Source organism: Prionailurus bengalensis, chromosome B1 (genome assembly GCF_016509475.1).
Source record: "Prionailurus bengalensis isolate Pbe53 chromosome B1, Fcat_Pben_1.1_paternal_pri, whole genome shotgun sequence".
Taxonomy (NCBI): domain Eukaryota; kingdom Metazoa; phylum Chordata; class Mammalia; order Carnivora; family Felidae; genus Prionailurus; species Prionailurus bengalensis.
In genome coordinates, this window is record NC_057344.1 from 28,414,971 (window position 1) to 28,436,596 (window position 21,626).

Here is a 21,626-nt window from a genome sequence, read left to right on the forward strand (position 1 = left end):
GAATGAAGGTAGTAAGAGTATTTCTATGTACTCCTTTATAGTCCAAGAAAATAATTCACTAATTTATCTATTATTTTATTTATTTTTAAATGTTTGTTTTTGAGATGGTGGAAGGAGGGGCAGAGAGAGAGAGGGAGACAGGATCTGAAGCAGGCTCTGTGCTGACAGCAATGAGCCCAATGCAGGGCTAGAACTCATGAACCGTGAGATTATGACCTGAGCCAAAGTCGGACGCTTAACCAACTGAGCCACCCAGGTGCTCCTATCTCTTATTTTTAAAAAATAATGTGACCTATAAAATAAAGCCTGCATAGCAAGCATTTGTCTGCTATTGCTATAATAGCCTCTCCATAATGTATAACCTTGATACTGTTATGTTTGGACCCCACACAACTCTAAATAATAGGTCACAAATACAAATATTCTAGCTTCAAAGCACTGAAGTTGTGGATTGTTTTGCCAGTTTTTAAAAAAGTTTTGAGTATAGTTGACACACAATGTCAGTTTCAGGTGTACAACACAGTGATTAAACTTCTCTACAGGTCATACTATGCTCACAAGTATAGCTACCATCTGTCAGCACATAACACTATTATAGTATCACTCACTATATGCTGTACCTTTTATTCCTTTCTTACCATTTAAATTTCACAGACTGATTCTTTTTAATGTTTTATGTCTTTATCCTGAAAGAGAGAGAGAGAGAGAGAGAGAGAGAGAGAGAGAGAGAGAGAGAGTGCACGTGAGCAGGGGAGGGCAGAAAGGAGAGGGAATCCCAAGCAGGCTCTCTGTTGTCAGTGCAGAGCCCAATGCAGGGCTCAAACTCGTGAACCGTGAGATCATTACCTGACCTGGGCCAAAATCAAGAGTCAGATGCTTAACTGACTTAGCCACCCAGGCGCCCCATTTCACAGACTGCTTTTTAATGTAGGTGGTGTACCTACCAAAACTAACCCTATCCCAACGAGCAGAGCTGAAAACCTTATTTCTTTTCCCTTAGAATTTCTCCTAAATCAAACCACCACATGGAAATAATCATTTCCAGAGGGCAAGATTTATAGAGAACACAAGTACTGAAAGAAAATATCATTTATGAGATTTTATGCCCACTTCCGGGAGGAAATATTAAGCTGGTAAACCTGGACTGTTTGTTTCCTAGGTTACTACCTCTCTCAATAGTACCTTCTAGCCCTAGCCATGAAATACTCACTGAAGGATCCGAAATTTTATGGTTAAACACTAAGGAATCACCAGTTCATTACTAACTCAAATTCCTTTGCAGAAATTTACCTTAAGGACAAAAAATGAGGCAAGAAAAAGAGGGGACAGTTGATATCCCAGACAGCTCTATTCAAGTTTATGAATGATTTACACTTAAGGGTGGCAGGACTTAATGCAAATGAACGAGGAGGAAACTGTCAGCTGCATCGTGGTTCAACCAATAGAAGCACAGCTCCATCTTGGATGTGCACTGGACTGCATTACAAACAGACGATACCATCGCTTCAACAGCAGCCTTCAGACAAGAGGTAGGTTTATGCGATCTTTTGCATTTAGTAATACATGTCCTTATGATGTAATTTAAAAAATCTTTTACCATAAAAACCAAGCAGAAAGCTTTGTTCCGACTAAAGACCAAAAAAGGCACTGTATTCATTTCGCTGCTTGGTAGGATTTTATTATGAAAATGTGAAGACTGCCTTGTGCTATTTGATAAGCACCCTCACCATCTGTGCCTTATGGAAAATTCATGAGATTTTCTATGAACCTGATCTATATCCAGACCTTAGAGTAAACCATAAGCATTTAATGTTAAGTGGTTACTTGCTAATTTATTTTCTCTGAGCTATTTCATTTCAGCAATTTGGTCTGCCTTAACAAAGGATTTTTCTTAAAGAAAAATCTAGACTAAAAGCAAATCCTGGACTAAAGCTTTCTGATTATATGTACAAATTATATTGCTGGTAAAAAGCAGTCACTTACAAGAAAGTTTGTTATATTTGTTATATTTTAACAAATATGAGAAAATAGTTCAAAACTGTTTATTTGACTTTGAGTGCAGATGCCGAAAATGCTGAGAAATTGTCATGATTGTGATTTTTACATAAAAATAAAAGGACCATAAAGGTTATCATCATATAGGCTGCATTATACTGTAACCAAAAAGATCAATTTGTGGAGCTTCAGACTTTCCTAACATTTTAATTAAAATTATTCCTTCCAGTTAAATTTTAAAATCTGTATTACTGTAATACACAAGTCATTCTATTATTAAACAACCTTCTTAAATAGCCTTTCATTTTTTACATGGCACAAAAATATCTATTTATAACCATATTTCAATATAATGTTAACATTATTCTTAAACTGATCCTCAAACACATAGCAAGTCTTTTTAATAAACTACATTTTAAAATAAAAATATGTTTTAAGAAGAACTGGCTAAGGGAGGAATATATGTACCTTTCGAGGTAGGTATTAAGATTATTTTCATGGCTGAGAGTAACTATTCATGTCTATTAAAAAATCAGTATCAACTACTAGCCAAATTTCTAATTTTATAATAGTCAAGCATGAAAATATTGTTACTTAGTAGGGCTGGAGTTCCAGGATATTACCTACACATACTGATCTAGAGATTCAACTTCTGCCCTTTGCTGATAAATTTATTTCAATTTTAAGACTATTTTCCTAATTTTTATTCATTCCATTTCTTACTCAGCATTCAGAAGCATGAGCAAAGCATCCCTTGCAAAGCCCAAAGGTTGCTGTAAGAAGATATTATATCTCCCTAGGTTCAGCACAATGGGGTTAATTACCTAGAAAATATTCCTGCTTGCTGTACAAAGTATGGGACCCAAAAAAAGTCTCAAATAAAAAACCTTGTCAAATAAAACAGTTTACAATTTACCTGGAATTTCAGTTACAAATACTCTCCCCTATTATTAGCACTATAATCAGCCTACATCTTCCTGGTGATCTAACTATAGTTAGCACAGATGTAGGTTCACTGCTCTTTCACCAAACTGACCAGACGTGTGGCCTGCCTCAGACAGGTCCAGAGCTGGGTGCATTGCTCTATATCTAAAGGCCAATATGATTAATTGATCATATCTCAAAGTGATATGCTTAAAGGCACTAGAGAATTCAACTCAAGGGTTTTAACATAATTAGAGCAAAAGCATAATTTTATTCTTATCTGACAATTCAAGGTTCCAGAACACTTCCAAGTCTTAGCCCCATAAATATTTCACTAGGGCCTTCTGAAATGGGAGGGAAAGAAAGGTGAAGAGATAGATCAAAAGTTAACTAAAACAAAAACAACAAAACACTACTTAATACTCCCCATTCCTGTAATGAAATTTTAAAGGGGAGGAAGATTCAAAAAAGTACACAATTTTTTTTTTACCATTTACTCTTCTTTTTCATAAAGCATGTTTATAGCAGGTACTTGATATAAACTTACATTTTAATTTCAAAAGTACAGTCTCAGAGTACAAGAAAATCCTAATAATAATACTTTTCTGCATGTCTAATTATGTCTCCTCCATCAAAGTAAGTTTCAGATTTTACCCTAAATTTAGCACAAAAAGTTGCTAGAGCTCTACTGTACATAAAAATAAACCACATTAAATTTAAGGTAGAAAATGACCCCATATTTCACAGTGTACTTTTCAGATATGCCCAAAAGCTAACTAAAGAGTGAATGTTTTGAGTTGCTCATCAGTTATCAATACACTCACGGGAGAGGCAAACTGTCATCATTTACAACATAAACTGTCATCATTTACAACATGTGTATACTCTTCCTTAAACTGCTTAGACACTTCTAATCAAAATACTGTTTACTGATTCCAGTTTTAATTTTTTAGAAGTAATCCAGAAAATTCAATAAATATATTAAACAGATAGATAACACAACAGACTTTTAAAACCAAAGGAAAGGAATACTTATAAAATATATTAGTTTGGGTTTGGATAAGTACTATATTCAAATGGTTCAAAAACTAAAATATAACAAGATATACCTTGAGAAATCTCACACACATCCCTGTTTCTCAGCTCTACCCTCCAACAAACCCACCAAGTAATCACTGTTATTGCTGGTCTATATCTTTCCAAATGTTTGCAGAGATTCAAGCAAATAAAAATATATACTATTTCCCCCTTTCCTACGCATACTGTCCTGCATCTTGCTCTTTTCACTTAACAGTGATTTCACCTAAAAATCTTTCCTTATCACTACAGTTACCTCATTCACACATAATATTGAATTGTATGGATATATTAATTTTAACCAGAATAGTTCATTGATGGGTACAAACTAACTTCAAATAATTGAATTTAGTTTGTGTCTGCCTGCCTGCCCCTGCCTTCTCCCTTCTCTTCCCTCCCTCCGTTTTTTTTGGGGGGGAGGGGTCAAGAGGGCTTGAAAAATTTTAAACTGTTCATTTGTACCTCAAAAACAAAATAGAATATAAAGTTCCTTAAACCAACTTTCAAATAATTCTTATTTTTTTTTTACATTTATTTATTTTTTGAGAGACATAGAGAGATAGAGCACAAGTTGGGGAGGGGCAGAGAAAGAAGGAGACACAGAATCTGAAGCAGGTTCCAGGCTCTGAGCTGTCAGCACAGAGCCTGACGCGGGGCTTGAATTCACAAACCGTGAGATCATGACCTGAGCCGAAGTTGGATGCTTAACCGACTGAGCCACCCAGGCACCCCAGAATTCTAACTTTTTTTTTTTTTAAGTTTATTTGAGAGAGAGCGAGCACAAGCAGGGTAGGGGCAGAGAGAGGAGAAAGAGAGGAGAGAGAGAGAGAGAGAGAGAATATCCCAAGCAGACTCCCCGCTGTCAGCACAGAGCCCAACATGGGGCTCGAACTCATGATCTATGAGATCAAGACCTGAGCTGATGGCAGCCGCTTAACCGATTGAGCCACCCAAGCACCCCTCCAATAATTCTAAAATTTCTATTTCATTTTGAAATAGAAACATACATTAGTCTTTACAACTTCTCCTCAGTTTTAAAGTCAATACAAATGAGAAACCCCTATTCATAAAAAGTTAAAATACAAAGTAATAATTTCAGTACAATTTCAACCAGGTAGGAGTTATAGATTTATATTGCCAATTTCTAGAAGGAACAAATTAAAAGTTTGATATGTTAGCAAGACAGGATTATTAGCTAAGTTTTTAATTTTTTAAAAAAATTAGTATAATGTAAAAATTAAAAAAATTACTATAACACTTCTGAAATCAATAATTAAATAGTATTTAAGTTAATTAATAAGGTACATTAGACTAATTTAAGGGACATAATGTGGGAAAAAATTCCCAGATTTTAAAAAGGTATCAATCTGGGGTACCTGGCTGGCTCAGTTGGTAGAGCATGCAGCTCTTGATCTTGGGATTGTTTGAGTCCCACAATGGATTTAGAGATTACTTAAAAATGTAAATCTTAAGAAATAAAAATAAAAAAGGAATCAACCTGAAAGGCCTTGACAGAAAATCTAAGGAATATTCTCATCAATGCAGGAGAGGTCCTAGGTTTACCCAGGTAAAATTATTAGACAGACCCTCCTGTGTTTCTTCCTGCTTTTTATCTATCCATATAATAAATGGCCCTGTTCTTTATTTCCTCAAGGTCCTATTCTTCTTCTCCTTCTCTTATATTTGCTCTACTTTTCAAAAAGGACCCGAAACTCATTCACAGTGAAGTAAATATAACAATGTGTACTATCCCTCCCAAAAGGATCTGCATTTTAGTAGTACTAAAATTTTAAAGGACTTCCAAAGCTGAACATCTTCTAGGCATTTGTGTGTCTGCACACACATGTCACTACTCTGTTAGGAAGGCTGGGTCAAAAAGGACTATTATTTGTCTCCAGTTGAGTCCGTTTCTATGGGTTACTTTACTTGGGTGCATGGTGATTAGAATCAGAGGCAGCACCAATGCAGAGGATGGAGGACTGGCCTATCAGGACATCCACATTAGACTCCCAGGGGCACCACTTACCATGTATTCTACATGAATGGCACTCACAACACAATATGAATGGTGCCCCCTGGAGGTCTGCAATGTAGCAGCCCCAGTTTCTGTAAGAATGTGCTAAGAAGTGGAGCATCTGAGTAGCTTAGTCAATTAAGCATCCAACTCTTGGTTTCGGCTCAGGTCATATTCTCACGGTTCATGACATTGAGCCTTGAGTCAGGCTCCATGCTGACAGCACAGACAGAATCTTGGGATTCTCTCCCTCCTTCTCTCTCTGCCCTGACCCTGCTCACATTCTCTGTCTCAAAATAAATAAACATTAAAAAAAAAAAAAAAAAAAAAAAAAGGAATATGCTAAGAAGAGAAAAATTTAAGGGATAAAAGAGGGTAACTCTAAAAGGCTGGGTCTCCAAAGTTTGAAAATATTGTAACGTACTGGGAAGTTCATCACATACCTGTGTTCCAGACAATGTATTTTTGTATGTCCCAGAACTAATAAAAGCAACTGATTCAGTTACTGTCCATTAGTCTGCTGTCCCTTGTTTCAAGATGAAGGATCACCACAAACCATGAAACTGAAGGATTCTTAAATCCACAAAAAAAAAAAAATGAATTTAAGCCTTGACTTCTGGCCTCAGGGTTTTTTGTTTTCTTTTGTTTTTTGAAAGAGAGAGCACAGAGAACAAGAGCGTATGCATGAGCAAGTGGGATAGAGACAGAGGGAGAGGAATGGAGAGAATCTTTAAAAAAACTTTTTCTATGTTTTTATTTTATTTTTGAGAGGGAGAGACAGAGTGCGAGTGGGAGAGAGGCAGAGAAAGAGGGAGACACAGAATCTGAAGCAGGCTCCAGGCTCTGAGCTGTCAGCACAGCCTGATGTAGGACTCGAACTCACAGACCGTGAGATCATGACCTAAGTTGAAGTCAGACGCTTAACTGACTGAGCCACCCAGGTGCCCCAGGAATGCAGAGAATCTTAAACAGGGTCCACACCCAGCACAGAGCCAGAGTCAGGGCTTCATCCAAGGACTGGTGAGATCATGACCTGAGATGAAATCAAGAGTCGGCCACTTAACCAACTGAACCACCAAGGTACCCCTCAGATCATCAATTTCACCTTCAAAATACACAAAGGAAGAACCAAGTCCATCCAGAGAGATGCAGTTACTTGCCAAGCAAATATGATTTAAAGGAAAAAACCTTTCGTGTCCCTGGCTGGCTCAGTCAGTAGAGCATGTGACTCATGACCTCAGGTTGTAAGTTCAAGCCCCATGTTGGGCACAGAGTTTACTTAAAAGTGATAAATTATAAAAAGAAAACAAAAACCTTGGAAAGTATTACTTTATTAAAGTTTTAAGATTACATGTATAAAGAAAACAAAAATTTAAGGAATTATACTGTTATGGATTTGGGCTTTAAGTCACTTTTTCATCTTTGTTGGTGTGACAATGCTATGGTGGCTATGTTTACAAACAGAACCCTCACCTTTTAAGAGATATATACTGAAGATGTCTAGGAGAAGTGATGATGTCTGGGATTTGCTTCAAAATAATCTACGGGCATGGGGGGCCTAGGTGGCATAGTCAGAAGAGCATGCAACTCTTGATCTCAGGGTTGTGAGTTCAAGCCCCACACTGGGTATAGAGATTACTTAAACAAACTTGAAAAATATAATCTATGAGGTAGAAACAAATGGGTAAAGACAAATTGGTAACTGAAGCTGTATTATGAGAATACAGGGGTTCATTATACTCTTACTCTTCAACTATCTTAAAGTTTTGTCTAATTGAAATATACTCTCACACACAAGTATCTTCAGCATTCAGAATACTATCTGGGACACAGTAGGTAAATATTTGTTTATAACAATGAATGAAAGTCTATTTACAACTATGTAGGAAAGAAAAATCACACAAAATAAGTCATTTCTTTAATAAAATAAAGCTTTCAAACTGACAGCAGTCATTGAATTAATAAAGTGGAACTATTTTTTCCCCTTATTTCCAAAATTTTCTCAGTATATAAGCATTTTATAATTTTTTAAAATTAAGTTTCAAGAAGAGCTGCCTGGTGACACAGTCGGCTAAGCATCTGGTTCTTGGTTTCGGTTCAGGTCATGATCTCACAGTTTGTACATCAGAGCCCCTTGCTGGGCTCCATACTGACAGTGCAGAGCCTGCTTGTCTTGCGCTCTCGCTCTCTCCCTCCCCCTCTCTGCCCCTCCCCCATGCACATGCATGCTCACTCTCTCAAAAATAAAAGTAAAATATTCATATCCATAGATCATTCAGGTATATGAACAGTTAATACTATCATATACTTAACAACAACAACAAAAAAAATCCTAAGATTAAGGTCTCTTCATAGGCAACATGAACCTAAAATTTTATCATCCTTATTCTGAAAACCGTCATTATTTAGCTTCCCTTTCTCTAGTATTTTCACTCAGCCACTATATCTTGATTCAGGTCACCTGTCTTCAAAGTTTAAAGGAGAGGAAATAGGAGACAGAAATACACTGAGCCCACAAGGTAAGAAGGATCCTCAAAGTTAATGAGAAAAGCTTTTCTGGGGGCAGTATGAAGAATACCACCTTAAAACACTAAGATTTTTTTGTATTTAACAGATCATTGACCACTGCTTTAGTTAAATTTTAAAACAATTCAGCTTCTTTTTCCCCCTTCTATTAGCAGTTAGTTTCTGTATATAAACCTTAAGCATATGTATTTGTCTAGCAAATGACACACATGAAAAAAATACATGGTATGGGGGCACCTGGGTGGCTCAGTTAAGTATCCAACTTAACTTGATTTTGCCTCAGCTCATGATTTCACAGTTCCTGAGTTCGAGCCCCACATCAGGCTCTGCACTGACAGCATGGAGCCTGCTTCAGATTCTGTGTCTCCCTCTCTCTTTGCCCCTCCCCACCCCTTTAAAAAATAAATAAATAAGCATTTAAAAAATATACATACATATATAGTATGGTTTACAGAGTACACTGCCATAGGATAAAGAAAAAATTCAAAAATACCATTTGGGTATTAATTCTGGCAGAAAATAAAAGAACTCACGTTACCTACATAGATTTACTAACAAGTCTTAGTACTGAGACTTCAATTGACAGATCCATAGAATTTGATTACATGTATTCATTTTCTACCTTTTTACAGATTCAAAAGAACCAATACAAGAAGTATAATCCCTAAGAATGGCCTCTCTGAGCTCCAGCCTCTGGAATGAAACCACTACATCTGTTTATCAGTACCTTGGTTTTCAAGTTCAAAAAATTTACCCTTTTCATGATAACTGGAACACTGCCTGCTTTGTCATTCTGCTTTTATTCATATTTACAGTGGTATCTTTAGTGGTGTTGGCTTTTCTTTATGAAGTGCTTGACTGTTGCTGCTGTGTAAAAAACAAGACTGTGAAAGACTTGAAAAGTGAACCAAACCCTCTTAGAAGTATGATGGACAACATCAGAAAACGTGAAATTGAAGTCGTCTAGCACTCTACCTAAGATGAACAAAATCTCTGCAAATAGCCTTCAACTACTGAAGAAAAAAGGAAAATTTTCTGAGGCCAACTGTTATTATAAAACTGACTCTTGAGGGGCACCTGATGGCTCAGTCAGCTAAGGGTCTGACTTCAGCTCAGGTCATGATCTCGTGATTCATGAGTTTGAGCCCTGCGTTGGGCTCTGTGCTGACAGCACAGCTTCGGATTCTGTGTCTCCTCTTCTCTCTGTCCCTCCCCCCCGCTCACACTCTTTCTCTCTCACACAAAAATAAATAAACATTAAAAAAAATTTTTTTAACTGACTCCGATTCTGAATAATTAAAAGATTTCTAATAGAAGGGAAAAACAAGTTAAATATGCACTTTTTGTTTGTGTATCCCTTTCATTAAATATACACAAAATCTTCACGAATGTGAATAAGTTACCAATGTACTTAAAATGACACTTCAAAAACTGGATAAAAGATTCCTAGATTTCAATATTAAGCAGCAAAATGTAAGCTAGAAAACACGAGAAAGATCAAATAACTTTGACCTACACAAACCATGTAGACCAAAACAATAACTACCCTCTGTGTGTTTTGGTAATAAAAATGCTATTTAAAATGCTTACCTAAATCCAAAGTAAAATGATTCCACTTACACATAAAGTCTCTACTTATTAAAAAGCAGTATTTGCTAGTTTACAGAAGACAACTAATACACTTTTTAAAGACCAGTTTTATGTAAAGATTAGAGAGGAAAAAAAGTCTGAAAATAGAAAGGTCACAAGTATACATGCATAAAATTTTCATAAAACTGACTGTTTAATAATAAATACATGGTATAAGAAGGATCAGGCTGTTTTCAAACTAAAACTTTCTAGTACACCCTTAAATTGTATTTCTTGAGCTTTTCCTTTTGTTGCTCATATTTATTATTCTCAAGGTCTAAAGATACCTGACATAGGAAAAGACTGCCAAAAAAAAAAAAAAAAAAGACAAAAGGTAGGACCATGTAACACCTATTAAGAAATACTTCAGTTTCTGGGTGTCTGGGTGCCTCACTCGGTTAAGTGTCCAACTTCAGCTCAGGTCACGATCTCACGGTTCGTGAGTTCGAGCCCCAACGTCGGGCTCTGTGCTGACAGCTCAGAGCCTGGAGCCTGCTTCCGATTCTGTGTCTCCCTCTCTCTCTGCCTCTCCCTCGCTCACACTCTGTCTCTCAATAAATATTAAAAAAAAAAAAAAAAAAAAAAAAAGGAAATACTTCAGTTTTATTTCTTGGAATTACAAGGGCTGTAAAGATATATTTTATAACCCTAATCCTTTGCTACCACCCATGAGCAAACCTAAGCATGCTCTTAACCATTACAACTGCCCTTAACCAGAAATATCACTCCTAGAAATCTACCCTGAGAAATTAGTTCAAAAGAAACAAGCTCAAGATACAAAGATATTTGTAATAGCATTACTCAACGTAACACCACCACCAACAAAATGGAAATAATAGCCTTTACATATGACACATCAACCTAGATTAAAAAGCTACTGAAAATTAAGGCAAAATAGAAAATATCTGATATATGAAGTGAAAAAATATATATCTTCTCATTTAGAGAGCCCTCTTGGATTGAAATCCCTTTTATACAAAATTTTTTTTTCTAACATTAGAAATACACACAAATAATGTAACCAACTTTCAAAGGACTTGTGAAACCTGGTATACTCAATACTTAGGTAAGTAGAAGCTATTCTGAGCACTGTTAAAATCACATTTTCATAAATAGTAAACTCTGGAGTCCTTAACATGGATGGAAAGCATAAAGATCCTTTAATTACTAAATTTCTTGATAACAGACCTTAACTTTTCCCTACCTTATGCTGTAATTTATTTAGCCATTCAACAAACATGTATTTGACAAACATGTATTGAGTGTTTCTCTGTGTGAAAGATTAGGTTACAATGGCAAACAATCATGCAATTGCAATGACACACAATAGCTTTGTCAGAAATAGTGAGTGCTATGGGAATCAAAGGCTAAGCACCAAATTCAAATAGGAAAGTAGAGATAATAGGACTTTTAACCTGCAACCTAAAAGAGGAATAGGATTTACTCAGAAGAGGGAAGGAGCTAAGAAAGAATATTCCACAAAGAGGATACAATATGGGTAAAGGTCAAGAGGCAAGAGAGTAAAGCATGTTAAAAGAGCTACATACAGGCCAATATCACTAAGAGAGAGTACAAGGAAAACAATGATTATGGGTATGAAAGGTAACGGGAGACTAGATCAGGTAAGGCATGGAGATGGCAGGAAAAGATAACCTTCACCTGAAAAGCAATGATGATCAGCCTTAAACAGAGACTGATGTTATCAGACGATTAGAAAAATCACTGACTTCTGTACAGAGAGTGGACAATAAAGAAGTTAAGCCAGGAAACCTTGTAAGCACCTAATCAAGCAATCCACTCATAGTGACCCCAACTAGGGTGGTATGACAGTCTTCGCTGTGTACACTCAGTACTTCCTGCTCTCCTCTGAGCACTTGGAACACCCTATGGCTGGTACAGCCCTGTGACTAGCTCTAGACAATGAGCTGTGAGAGAAAGTGATGTCTCACCTTCAGGCCAGAGGATTTTAACTGCCAAGCAAGATCTTCCAGAGTTCTTTCTCCCTCTGGCACTGAAATCAGTAACACTGGAAATATCAGCTACTCTACCAGCCTGGGTTTTTGAGTGACTGTAAGGAGGTAAGACCCCTGCCAACACATGTTAAACACGTGGTGTGAAAGAGAAACAAACCTTTGTTGTTTTTAAGCCACTGAGATTTTGGCTAAAAAAAAAGAAAAAGAAAACAACAACAAAAACCCAAAAGCCCAAAATTATGTCACTGTGACCAAGTTCCAAACCTTGTGCTTAATACATAATCTAACTGCAGTTTCAAACTCCCTCAGAAATGTAGTCTTAAATCATCAGTCAGGAATTTTTCCATTAACACCAATAAGTATGCCAACATGGACCCTCTCCACCAAAGGAATATGAGGTTATCTGCATAAGACTCCTAGCTTTTCCTCCCTAGAAAGCAGCCTGGCCTAAAACAATCCTTTTCTTTTGCTAATAACTTTCTTGCCTCCACCTTCCTTCTATAAGAACTGTCCATTTGCTACAACTCCTCGGAATGCCTTGCTCAACAGGATGCTACCTGAATCATAAATCATGTAATAAAGCCAATTAGATCTTCAAATTTACATGAATTTTTGTTATTTAGCAGGAGCAAAGTCATTCTTAAGCAGATCAAAGAGACTAGGTCTATGAGCGGGTCTGTGCTAATGTTTATTTTTAAGTTTATTTGACACAGAGCACATGAATGCAATCAGGGGAGGGGCAGAGAGGGAGAGAGGGAGAGAGAGAGAGAGGAGCTTTGGGCTCCTCGCTCAGTGTGGAGCTGCTGGGGACTGACTCTCACTCTCTCCCTCTCTCCCCCCGCTCCCCACCCCCCCCCGCCCCCCCCATCCTCCCTACCCCACTCTCACACTCTAAGAAAAAAAAAAAAACAATGAAAGAGAGGAGGGATATCACTAATGACCTTACAAAAGTCAAAGGCTTGCAAGGAAATACTTCTGAAAAATTTTAGACAATGTAGATAATGAAATGGACAAACTCCTAAAAAGATGCAAGGCACCAAAATTAACTCAAGAAAGGTAACAGATAATCTGAATAGATCTATAAGAAGAATTTCTATGAGAGCTTCTCACAAAGGAAAGCTCAGGCCCAAATGCCTTTGCTAGTGAATTCTATCCAACATTTAAAGGGAAAATTATATCAAACCTTCACAAACTCTTCCAGAAACAGTGGAAAAGACAACACTTCACCAATCATTTTATGAGGCCACAAATACCCTCACAGGCATCCAAGAAAACTACAGACTATACTCTCATGAATATAAACATAAAACTCCAGTACAAAATATTAGCTATCTGAATTCCACAACAAATAAAAATTATATACATCATGACCAATAGGATTTATATATATACATATATATACATATATATAGTCAAGTTAACTAACATACAGTGTATACAAGGTACTCTTGGCTTCAGGAGTAGATTCCCATGATTCACTGCTTGCATACAATACCCAGTGCTCATCCCAACAAGTGCCCTCCTCAATGCCCTCCACCCATTTTCCCCTCCCCCGTCCCCCATCAGCCTTCAACTTGTTCTCTGTATTTAAAAGACTCTTATGGTTTGCCTCCTTCTGTTTGTAACTATTTTCCCCCTTCCCTTCCCCCATGGTTTTAAGTTTCTCAAATTCCACATGAGTGAAAACATGATTATCTGTCTTCTCTGACTGACTTACTTCACTTAGCATAATACCCTCCAGTTCTATCCACATTGTTGCAAATGGCAAGATTTTATTCTTTTTCTTTGCCAAGTAGTATTCTGTTGTGTATATACGCCACATCTTCTTTATCCATTCATCAGTTGACAGACATTTGTGCTCTTTCCATAATTTGGCTATTGTTGGCAGCACTGCTATAATATTGGGGTACATGAGTCCCTATGAATCAGCACTCCTGTATCCTCTGGACAATTCCTAGTAGTACTATTGCTGGGTTGTAGGGTAACTCTATTTTTAATTTTTTGAGGAACTCCCACACTGCTTTCCAGAGTGGCTGTACCAGTTTGCATTCCTACCAACAGTAGGATTTTTTCTAAGAATGCCAGGTTGGTTTAACATCTGAAAATCAATTAATGTAATATTAATAAAGAAAAGCATGATCTTCTTAGCAGATGTAGAAAAAGCACTTGATAACATCCAAAACTCATTTAAGATCAAAAACTCTCAACAAACTGGGGCACCTGGGTGGCTCAGTCAGTTGAGCGTCCAACTCTTGGTTTCAGCTCAGGTCATGATCTCACGGTTCATGAGATCGAGCCCTGCATCAGGGTCTGGGCTGACAGTGTGCAGTCTGTCTGGGATTCTCTCTCTGCCCCTCCCCCATTCATGCTATCTCTGTCTCTCAAATAAACAAACTTAAAAAATAATAATAATAAAATTAAAAAAAAAACTCTCAACAAGCTAGAAGTAGAGGGAAACTTCAACCTGATAATGGGCATCTACAAAATCCAGGCAGCTAAGATCATACATAATGATGGAAGATTGAATGCATTTCCCCTAAGATCAGGAAAAAGGCAAAGCTGTTCACTCTCACTACCTGTATTCAACATCCTATTAGCCAGCTCAGAGGGGGTGAGAGGAAAGGAGGGAGGGGGAGAGAAACGACGGAGGGGCGGAGAGAGAAAAAGAGGAAAGAAGGAAGAAAAGGCATTCACATTGGAAAGGACAAATAAATCTGTCCTTATTTACAGATGACATAATCTTTCAAGTAAAAAAACCTATGGAATTCACACAAAAAAACTATAAATAATGAACAAGTTCAGCAAGGTTGCAGAAGATCAAAGTGCAAAAATCTACTGTACTTCTATTTACTAGGAATGAACAATCTAAAAAATCAAATTAACAATTTCACTCACAGTAATATCAAAAAGAATAAAATACTTAGGAATAAATTTAACAAAATACATGTAAGACTTATACATTAAAAGCTACAGGGGCGCCTGGGTGGCTCAGTCGGTTAAGTATCTGACTTCGGCTTAGGTCATGATCTCACGGTTCATGAGTTTGAGGCCCGCATTAGGATCTGTGCTGACAGTCCAGAGGCTGGAGCCTGCTTAGGATTCTGTGTCTCCCCCCCCCACCCCTCTCTCTCTCTGCCCCTCCCCCACTTGCACTGTCTCTCTCTCAAAAATAAACATGAAAAAAAAAAAAACCTACAAAACATAGCCAGAAGACATAAAAAACCTATATTGATGAAAAGATATCCATGTTCATTGACTGGAAGACTTAATATTGTTAAGATACCAATTCTCCCCAAATTGACTTACAGATTCAATACAATCCCTATAAAAATCACAACTGGCTCTTTTACACATAGGAATGGACAAGGTGTTGTTAAATTTTATTTGAATGCAAAGAATCCAGGAAAAAAACAAAACAATCTTGGAAAAAGAAGAACAAAAGTGAAGACTTCCACTTTCCCTATTCTGATGCTACAGCAATCAAGAGAGTATGGAATTAAGGATAGACATAGAATCAATGGAACCAAACTGAGATTCTAGAAATAAATTCATTCATAGTCAACTGATAATCAACAAGCAGGCCAATGCAAATCAGTGGGAAAAGACAGTCTTTTCAAGAAATGGCGTGGGGACAACTGAATAACCACACACAAAAAGATGAAGTTAGACCCTTATGTTAAACCATACACAAAAAAATCAACTCAAACATATCACAGACCTAAATATAAGAGCTAAAACTATAAAACTCTTGCAAGAAAACATAAGAGTAAATTTTCACGACCTTGAGTTAGGCAAAGATTTCCTACATATGACACCGAGAATGCAAGTGATACTGGATCAAGAAACTGTACTCAGAATCTATAAGGAACTCTTACAAATCAATAGGAAGAAAACAATGAAAAATGGGCAAAAAAATATGAATAGACATTTGTCCCAAGATGACCCATGAAGAGGCCAAAAAGCAAATGAAATGACGCTCAACATCATTAGTCATTAGGGAACTGCATATTAAAACCACAATGATACCATTTTACAACCACTAGAATGGCTATAATAAAAAAGACAAGAAATAAGTCTTAACAAGAATAAAAAAAATAGAACCCTCATGCATTGATGGTTAAGAATGGAAAATGGTACAGCCATTTTAGTAACTTCTTAAAAAGTTAAAGCATAAAATTACCACATGACTCAGAAGTTCTGTTCTTAGGTCCTCTATCCAAGAGAAAAAAACGAAACCAAAAACAAGTCCACACAAAAGCTTGTACATCAACGTTCATAGCAGAACTATTCATAATAGCCAATAAATGGAAATAATCCAGATGTCCATTAACTCATGAATGGATAAACAAACTGTAGTATACCCATACAGTGGATTACTCTTCAGCAATAAAACAGAATGAAGTACTGATACATGCTACAGATAGATGAATCCTGGACAAAATATCAGCAAATTGAATGCCACAACAAATAAAAAAGATTATACACCAACCAAGAAGGATTTATTCCAAGAATGCAAGGCTGATTTTATCTGAAAAATCAATAAATATAATATGCCATGTTAATAGCATAAACAAAAAGAACATGATCATCTCAATAAATGCTAAGTAGAAGAAGCCACCCACTACAGGCCACTTATTATACAATTCCATTTATGTGAAACATCCAGAAAAAGCAAATATATAGAGAAAGAAAGCTATTGGTTATCTGGGGCTAGGGTGGGAACAAGAAGAGAATGGGCACAAAGCATCTTTTCAGGGTGTTGGAAATGTTCTAAAATTGAATTATATCAATAGTTGCACAATTCTCTAAATGTACTAAAAATATTTGAATTGTACATTTAAAATGAGTGAACTATATGGTATATAAACTTCAACAAAGTTATTCTCTGAAAAGATAATAACCTAAATTCTAACTACAACACAAGATGATTAATATCTTAAAAGCAATATACTCTCTTATCACTGTATAATGTTGAACTAAAAAATGAACTTGTTGGGGTGCCTGAGTGACTCAGTCAGTTAAGTGTCCAACTCTTGATTTCGACCCAGGTCATGATCTCATGGTTCATGCTTTGGATCCATCCTTCCTTCCTTCCTTCCTTCCTTCCTTCCTCCCTCCCTCCCTCCCTCCCTTTCCTCTCTCTCTCTCTCTCTCTCCCCCCCCATTGTTCCCAGCAAGCAAGTGCATGCACACACTCCCTCAAAACAAAACAAAACAAAAACTTTATAAAAAATGAACTTCCCATGATTAAATAAATGGTTTCCTGAAAAATAAAAACAGTCCTAAACAGTCAATTTTTTACTGACCAGAATTTTGTTTAGAGCCTGATGATCCTCCATGTTCTAGCTTTGCTTTCTTCTTCTTTGATGATGATGATGATGACTCAGAAGATACTGCACGTTTTTCTACTACAGGAGTGGAAAGAGCTCGTTTTTTGAACAGCTCTCGTTCTCTCAACAGGCTTGGATCCATATTTCTGAAAAGATAAAAGTAAATATCTTCAATCCAGATTCTAATCACTCAAACCTATAGGCCAAATCCATAGGTCCCAAGAAGAATTACTTCCAAACAAAATTACGTTTTATTATAAGTTCTCCAGCACTTGTTTTAATTCACTTAGTGATTCACTTAACAATCTTCAGTTAGTGCCAGGCACTATGCTAGGCACTAATAAAGAGAAATAGAATTAGTCTCTAAAGCTCTAGGAACTGCACTGTCCCATATGATACCCACTGGTCACATGTGCCTATGGAACACATGAAATGGGGCTAGAGTTGAAACGTACACACTAGATCTAAAAGATTTAGCACAAAAGAACTTTTAAAACTACTGATGAGATTTTTTAAGTTCATTTTTTTGAGAGAGAGAGAGAGAGAGAGAGAGCGAGCACGCAGGGGAAGGGCACAGAGATAGGGAGAGAGAGAATCTGCGCTGACAGCACAGAGCCTGACACAGGGCTCCATCTCATGAACCGTGAGATCAGGACCTGAGCTGATATCAAGAGTTGGACACTTAGCCTACTAAGCCGAGACACCTCATGAGGAGATATTTTATCACATGTTGATGTGATAATATTTTGGATATCCTAGGTTAAAAAAAATATTAAAACTAATTTCCCCCAACTATATGATCATCTCAATAAATGCAGAAAAAGCATTTGACAAAATACAAAATCTGTTCAGGATAAAAACTCTCAACGAAGTGGGTTTAGGGGGAACATATCTCAACATAACATAATAAAGATCAAAATGAAAAACTCAAAGCTCACATCATACTCCATGGTAAAAAAACAGAGCTTTTTCTCCAAGATCGGGAATAAGACAAGGATGTCCACTCTCACCAGTTTTATTCAATATAGCAGTGGAAGTTCTAGATACAGCAAACAGACAAGAAAAATAAGAAGCATCCAAACTTGTAATGAAAATGTGAAACTGTCATTATTTCCAGAAGACATGATACTATATACAGAAAACTCTAAAGACTCCACCAAAAAATTAGTAAGTGAATTCAGTATAGTTGTAGGATACAAAATTAATGTACAGAAATCTGTTCTGTTCTGTTCCTATACACTAATAACAAAGTAGGAGAAAGAGAAATTAAGAAAACAATCCCATTTACAATTGCACCAAAAAGAATTAAATACTCAGGAATAAATTTAACCAAGGAGATCAAAGACCTACATACACTCTGAAAACTAAAGGACACTGATGAAAGAAACTAAAGGTGAAACAAATAGATATTCCATGCTCATGGCTTAGAAGAACATCATTAAAATGTCCTTACTACCCAAAGCCATTTTCAGATTCAATGCAATCCCAATCAAAATACCAATAGCATTTTTCACAAAACTAGAATAAGATAATCCTAAAATTTGTATGAAACCACAAAAAACCCTGAATAGCCAAAAGAATCTTGAAAAAGAAGCACAAAAAACTGGAGGTATCATGATCCCAGGTATCAGGATATACTACAAAGCTACAGTAATCAAACAGTATGGTGCTGACCCAAAAAGAGATACATAGATCAACAGAACAGGAGAGAGAGGCCAAAAATAAACCGACCCTTACTGGTCAATGAATTCATGACAAAGGAAGCAAGAACATACAATGGGAAAAAGAATCTTCAACAAATGGTGCTGGGAAAACTAGACACCTACAGGCAAAAAAGAAACTGAACCACTTTCTTACACCATACACAAAAATAAACTAAAATGGATTAAAGACCAAATGTGAGACCTGAAACCTTAAAACTCCTAAAAGAAAAATACAGACAGTAATCTGCTGGACACTGGCCTTAGCAACAGTTTTCTAGATGTGTCGCCTCAGGCAAGGGAAACAAAAGCCAAAATAAACTATTGGGACTTCATCAAAACAAAAAGCTTGTGCACAGCAAAGGAAACCATCAACAAAACAAAAAGATAACCTGCTGAATGGGAGAAGATAATTGCAGCTGAATGGGAGAAGATAATTGCAAATGATATATCTGATAAGGGGTTAATATCCAAAATAAAGAACTTATATCACACACACACACACACACACACACACACACCAAAAAAAACCCCACAAATAATTCAATTAAAAATGCGTAGAGGACCTGAATAGACATTTTTCAAAGATGACATACAAATGGCCAACAGACACATGAAGAGATACTTAATATTACTAATCATCAAGGAAATGCAAATCAAAACCACAATAAGATATCTCCTCACACCAGTCAGAATGGCTGTTATAAAAAAGAAATAACATGTGCAGACAAGGATGTGGAGAAAAAGCAACCCTCATGCACTACCAATGGGAATGCAAACTGGTACAGCCACTGTGGAAAACAGTATAGAGGTTCCAAAAAATTAAAAATAGATATACTATATGATCCAATAATTTCCCTGGTATTTACCCAAAGAAAACAAAAGCACTATCAAAGAGATAAATGCAGCCCTGTTTATGGCAGCATTCTTTACAATCGCCAAGATATGGAAGCAACCCAACTGTATTAACAGATAAATGGACAAAGAAAATAAATGTGGCGTGTGTAATGTGTAGACACGTATATATGTATACATACGTGTGTATGTATGTATACACACATATATGTATACACATACATATATGTATACACATATGTATACACACATATATGTATACATACACATATATGTGTGTACACACACATACTCACACAATGGACTAGGAGCCACAAAAAGAATGAGATCTTGCCCTCTGAGACAAGGGTGGACCTAGAGGGTATTATACTAAGCAAAATAAGCAGAGAGGTAAATACTATATGATTTCATTTACACATGTCATCTAAAAAACAAATGAACAGACTCTTAAATACAGAGAACAAGCTGGTGGTTGCCAGAGGAGAGGTTGGTGGGGGGATGGGCAAAATAGGTAAAGGGTATTAAAAAGTATAAACTTAAAAATAAATAAAAAGTATAAACTTCCAGTTATTTTTTTTTCAAACTTCCAGTTATAAAATAAATATGTTGCGGAAATGAAAAGTACAGCATTAGGGAATATACTCAATAATAATGCAATAATGTTGCATGGTGACAAACGGTGGCTGTACCTATCACAGAGAGCATTTAGTAATGTATGTAACTGTTGAATCAACATGTTGTACACCTAGGGGTGCCCAGGTGGTTCAGTCAATCGTCCGACTCTTGATTTTGCCTCAGGTCATGATCTCACGGTTTTCACGGGTTTGAGCCCCCCACATCAGGCTCTGTGCTGGCAACACGGAGCCTGCTTGGGACAGAGAATCTCTGTCTTCCCCTTTCCCACTTGTGTTCTCTCTCAAATAATAAAATAAAAACTTAAAAAAAAATGCTATATACCTAAAACTAATATAACATTGTATGTCAATTATACTTCAATAAAGACAAATTAAAACTGATTTTTTTTAATTAAAACATTTTACAGGCCACCTGGGTGGCTCAGTTGGTTAAGTGTCCAACACTTGGTTTCGGCTCAAGTTGTGATGTTGGTGAGTTCAAGCTTGCATCCAGCTTTGCACTGACCATGTGGAGTCTGCTTGGGATTCTCTCCCTCTCTCTCTGCCCCTCCCCTGCACACATAGGCACACTCTCTCCCTAACTAAATAAACATGTTTTAAAAAACAAATTTTTAAACTACATGTGTGGCTCATGTTTGCAGCTCTCATTGTATTTCTATTGGACAACACTGCTCTAGAAACATCAGACTACTCGGCAGAAGTTAGGAAGCAGATATAGGTTCATTGGGGGGAAAATCATAGGAATTACTTATAAGTGAAAAGATGTCTTTTAAAACTGGTGAATTCTTGGGGCGCCTGGGTGGCTCAATGGGTTGAACATTGGACTCTTGATTTTGGCTTAGGTCATGATCCCAGAGTTGTGGGATCAACCTGAGTCAGGCCCCGTGCTGACCGTGGAACCTGCTTAAAATTCTTTCTCTCTCTTTTTCTCTCCCCCGCTCCCCGCCCCCTCTGCCCCACTCCTCTGC

At 36.9% G+C, this 21,626-nt stretch overlaps 2 protein-coding genes across 4 annotated transcripts in view; one reads left to right on the forward strand and one right to left on the reverse strand.

The window, feature by feature from the left end:
* Window positions 1-21,626, reverse strand: part of GTF2E2 (general transcription factor IIE subunit 2) — a 79,284-nt gene that overhangs the window by 52,734 nt on the left and 4,924 nt on the right. For all 3 annotated transcript variants that reach the window (XM_043560873.1, XM_043560864.1, XM_043560882.1), the window contains exon 2: window positions 17,445-17,614. In XM_043560873.1, the coding sequence (XP_043416808.1) occupies window positions 17,445-17,610 (166 nt within the window). In that variant the 5' untranslated portion in view covers window positions 17,611-17,614. The remainder of the gene's footprint in view (window positions 1-17,444; window positions 17,615-21,626) is intronic.
* SMIM18 (small integral membrane protein 18) lies at window positions 1,160-9,701 on the forward strand. The gene is made up of 2 exons (XM_043560906.1): window positions 1,160-1,529; window positions 9,169-9,701. The coding sequence occupies exon 2, from the start codon at window positions 9,207-9,209 to the stop codon at window positions 9,501-9,503; it is 297 nt and encodes a 98-aa protein (XP_043416841.1). The 5' UTR covers window positions 1,160-1,529; window positions 9,169-9,206; the 3' UTR covers window positions 9,504-9,701.